General features: G+C 51.8%; 1 protein-coding gene across 4 annotated transcripts in view; it reads left to right on the forward strand.

Annotated features, from left to right (window-relative positions):
• The first annotated feature begins 3,129 nt into the window (after positions 1 to 3,129).
• LOC102012204 (chromosome unknown open reading frame, human C1orf95) overlaps positions 3,130 to 4,115 on the forward strand; it is a 43,004-nt gene continuing 42,018 nt past the window's right edge. For 2 of the 4 annotated variants that reach the window (XM_005404496.2, XM_005404497.2), the window contains exon 1: positions 3,130 to 4,009. In XM_005404496.2, coding sequence (XP_005404553.1) covers positions 3,307 to 4,009 — 703 coding nt within the window. In that variant the 5' untranslated portion in view covers positions 3,130 to 3,306. The remainder of the gene's footprint in view (positions 4,010 to 4,115) is intronic. The other 2 variants (XM_005404500.2, XM_005404499.2) reach the window with 2 other exon arrangements.

A 4,115-nucleotide genomic window follows, 5' to 3' on the forward strand; every position in this document is an offset into this window, starting at 1 on the left:
AGTGATCAAGGGAAAAAAAGGAAAGCACAAATGAAAAATATCAGGAATGAAAGAGGAAGCTGAGTGTATGGTGCATGCCTATAATCCCACCACTCCTGGAGGCTGAGGCAGGCAGACCATAAATTCAAGCCCATCCTGGGCAACTGAGCATTGTAGAGAGATCCTGTCTGAACATTAAAAATAAAACAAAAGGACTGATGATGTAATTCAGTCTGACAGCTCTGTTTTAAATCCTCATTATTGGAAAAAAAAAGAAGAAAAGACAGATTATAGATTTAACAGACTTTAAAAAAAGAATTAAAAGAGGACAGTAGGAAAAATGTTATCAACATAAATTCAATAACCTTGATGAAAGGGACAAATTCCCAAATTCTTTGAGAATGGATACAGTAATCAAGACTTTTGAGATGTGGTGGCCCGCACCCGTAATCCCAGCATTTGGGAGGCTGAAGCAGGAGGATCGCCTCAAATTCGAGGCCAGCTTGGGCTACACAGTGAGTTCAAGACCAACCTGAACTACACGAAGAGACTCTGTCTCAAAACCCAAACAAATACTTTTGAGGTGACACCTGAGAGGGGAAAGCTGAATCATTTGCCACGGCTGACTGCATCCTCCTTAAAGTCTTTCTGTTTTGGCTTCTATGAAACACCACATTTCTCCATTTAGGTCTTTCCCCCTTCTTCCTTCCGCCTTCCTTTCTGCTTAATAGACTAACTGTCTACATTTGCATACAGGGCTGTGACCACCATTTGTACACTGATGGCCCCCATAGCGGCAGCCCAAACTGCCTTGTTAAACTTCAGTTGGACAAAATGCCCAATTTCTGTCTGGATGATGACCCAGACTGGCCATGTGTGACCCCTCCTGGGTGTCATCAGACCTCTCAGACTCACCATCTCCTCTTCGCCTGTTAACCATACCCAGTTTTCATTTGGGAACTAACCCATGCCCATTCCCCACCACTGCCGGTCAGGAAACGCCTTCCTCCCCCCTCAACCCCACCCCTACTCGAGCAAGTTACTTGGTTCTGTCCCTCCAGCCTGTCCTCCTCACCGTTGACTGCATGTCTCCCCAGTCAAATCTCTCATGGTGGCTGGGGTCCTCATTCTTTGATGCTTCTCCATTAAGAGACGGGCTGTCCTTTATATCTGGGCAGGCTTGTGAATGCTTTGAGCAATTGAGCCCTGCCAATGGGGCACTGTGTGACCTCTGAAGTGAAGGTGGCAAAGTCTACACAGCTCCCACTGGTCCTGCAGTGCTCACCTTGGAGGTCTCCTCTCAGGAAATCCAGCCCAGGAGAACCCAACTGCCATTTTGTGAAAAGCTTAAGCCACACGCAGAGGCCACATGGAGATGCTCTGGTGAGTTGGCCCAGTTAACCCAGCTGTCACGTTCCACCAGCCCAGCCTCAAGGCCTGAGAATTGTTAGCGGGCCCTGTGGCCCCAGCTCTTCCAGCCACCAGCCATTTGAATCCCCAGCTGAGGCTCTGGACACATCCGAACAAAGATGAGCTGTCTTACAGCTCTGTCAATCTCTCGACCACAGGAGACTGCGAGAATAAATCAAATGGTTCTGTTAAAGCTGCTAATTTTGAGAATAATCCTTTGCATAGCAATAGTAGTAAAATACTCATGCCACACCTGGCTGAAAATGTTTCAGGGATTTCCCATCACCAGCAGGATTTGGCCTTCTGCACCAGACACCTGCTTACCTCACCAGATCCAGCTCCTGTCCCTGCCCACCAAGCCCCAGTCCCAGCCATTCTGCAGTTCCTGGAATGGTCCCTACGTTCCTAGGCTTCCATGCCTTGTACACATGGTAGTTCTGTTGCATGTCAGGTAGAGAACCAGATATTTATCAAATCATCTGGAAATAGGGGGGTGCACACCTATTTCCCTCCTTAAAAATCTCGTTTCTCCAGTAATAATACCAATTGAGTGGCCCTCCAGTAATAATACCAATAGTCTAGGTACTCTTCAAAAGTATATTCAGAGAGTATTTGTTGTTATCTAGGTCTCTGAATAAAATAATTGTTATGTGTAAGGAACCTGGAGCCAGATTGCTTGTTGTCAAATTCAAGCTCTATCCCTTTGTAATGGGTGACTTTGTGCAGGTTGCTTAACCTCACTAGGCTTCAATTTTTCCATCTGTAAAATGGGGTAATAAATAATATTTCACAGAGTTAAGGGAAGGATTACACGAGTTAAGGTATGTACAGTATTTAGAATGGTCCCTGGCATAGAATCCCTTGGTAGGTAAGCATTTGTTTACAGTGAAACAACTCTGCAAGTAGTTTAGCCACTGTTCATGTTTCACTGGTGTCATTTTCTCTGGGAGACCTCCCTGATGTCTCCCCCATACTGGCTGGTTTCCCAGAGGCCCACCCCATCCAGCCACCTCAGCTCAGCAGGTGGCACTGTGTCTGCAGTCCAATCAGTGCAGCTTCACCCTTCTGTTCATCTGCTGAACTCTCAAAGGCAGGGCTGGATTTTATCCATTTTTTCTCTTCCCAGGATATGAGTCATAATGGGCCTTCAATAAATGTGTGTTAAATGAGATCTTGCTTTGACTTTACAAACAGTAATACAAGCCCAGGAAAGGCTGACGGAGTGCTTATAAGCCATACAGGTAGTAGTGGCCGAACAGAACCCGAAACTTCCAGGCCATTTCTTCTGACTCTTAGGCCTAGTTCCAGGTGAGTGTGAGTGTGTGTGCATGTGTGTTCACTCATGTCTGGCCATTCATTTTTCAGATTACTTTATCAGCCACTCATAAAATAATCCATATTCTTTCAGTACCCTTCTGATCTCCCCACCAACATACACACACACTGTTTTAGTGTTGATCAATTATTATTTCTGGAGAAAGGATTATTGGGAAGGAAGTAGATTTACATCCTTCCGATTAGAGGGTTTGCTGAGTTCCGGAGAACCCTGAAGACTTGAATCTCCCATCACGTAAGAGGACGTTTCTTTGATCCATGTCTTATTTTCCCAGGTGAGGAGATGAAGTAGCCTCCCTGAGAAAACAAGTTGAATTCAACCTGGGCCTCAGGTCGGGGCTCGGGCACCATCGAGGGCTTTCTCTACCCAGCCTACCTCCCTGCCAACATCAGGTGGCGCTTTCCTCGCTGTCCTCACTCAGCACAGTGCGGAGGGTGACTCCCCAAGCCCCTTCCCCGAAGGGGGCACTCCTTTCTGCTCCTCGCCCATGGCGCGTGTGATCTGCGTGTGTGTGTGTGTGTGTGTGTGTGTGTGTGTGTGTGTGAGAGTGTGCATCTTATGGAGGAGACCTGGCCCGATATATGAAGTGTTATCTCCTGCTTCCAGCTCTATTATCGATTCCAGAATTGTTTTTTCTCCGTGACGTGAAACACAGCCCCTTAAATCAGAGTGAAGCGAAGGTGCTGGCTCTCCCCCGTCCCCATCTCCTTAGCGGCCCGAACCCGAAGCTTTCCCGACGGCTCCGGGTGTGCCTCTCCTTCCCCGCAGGACCCGGCCGCGGTGCCCTCTGTGGCCTCTCGCTCTCCTCCCCTCGCCCCACTTTTGCACCGCGCGGGCGACGGTTTGGGGGAGGGGGCTGGGCAGGGGGCGTGGAAGGCCCGGCGGGGAGGGGCGCCGAGCGCTGTCACCGCGTGTCACGCTGCCCTCCCCGCCCTCCTCCTGGTGTGGAGCGCGCGGCGAGGCCGGCGAGTGGGGACGCGGGCGGCCTGGCTTCTCCGCGAGCCGCGCCGCACCGGAGCGGGAGCGCAGCCCGAGCCGGAGCCGGAGCCGAGCCGGAGCCGCGCGGTCACCAGCCCCGTGCGCTCGCGGAGCGCCGCGCCATGGAGCCCTCGCACAAGGACGCCGAGACGGCGGCGGCCGCCGACCCCCGGGGGACGGCCTCGTCCAGCGGGGTGGTGGTGCAGGTCCGCGAGAAGAAGGGCCCCCTGCGCGCCGCCATCCCCTACATGCCCTTCCCCGTGGCCGTCATCTGCCTCTTCCTCAACACCTTCGTGCCGGGACTGGGTAAGCACCGGGCAGGTCGCGACCCTGGCCCCGTGGGCTGGCGGGGCGGGAGGGCTGCGCGCAACTGCGACTCCCGGACCCCGCGCCCGCCGCCCGGCAGGTGGCA

Source organism: Chinchilla lanigera, unplaced genomic scaffold (genome assembly GCF_000276665.1).
Source record: "Chinchilla lanigera isolate Chin_1 unplaced genomic scaffold, ChiLan1.0 scaffold00088, whole genome shotgun sequence".
In the NCBI taxonomy this organism is placed as follows: domain Eukaryota; kingdom Metazoa; phylum Chordata; class Mammalia; order Rodentia; family Chinchillidae; genus Chinchilla; species Chinchilla lanigera.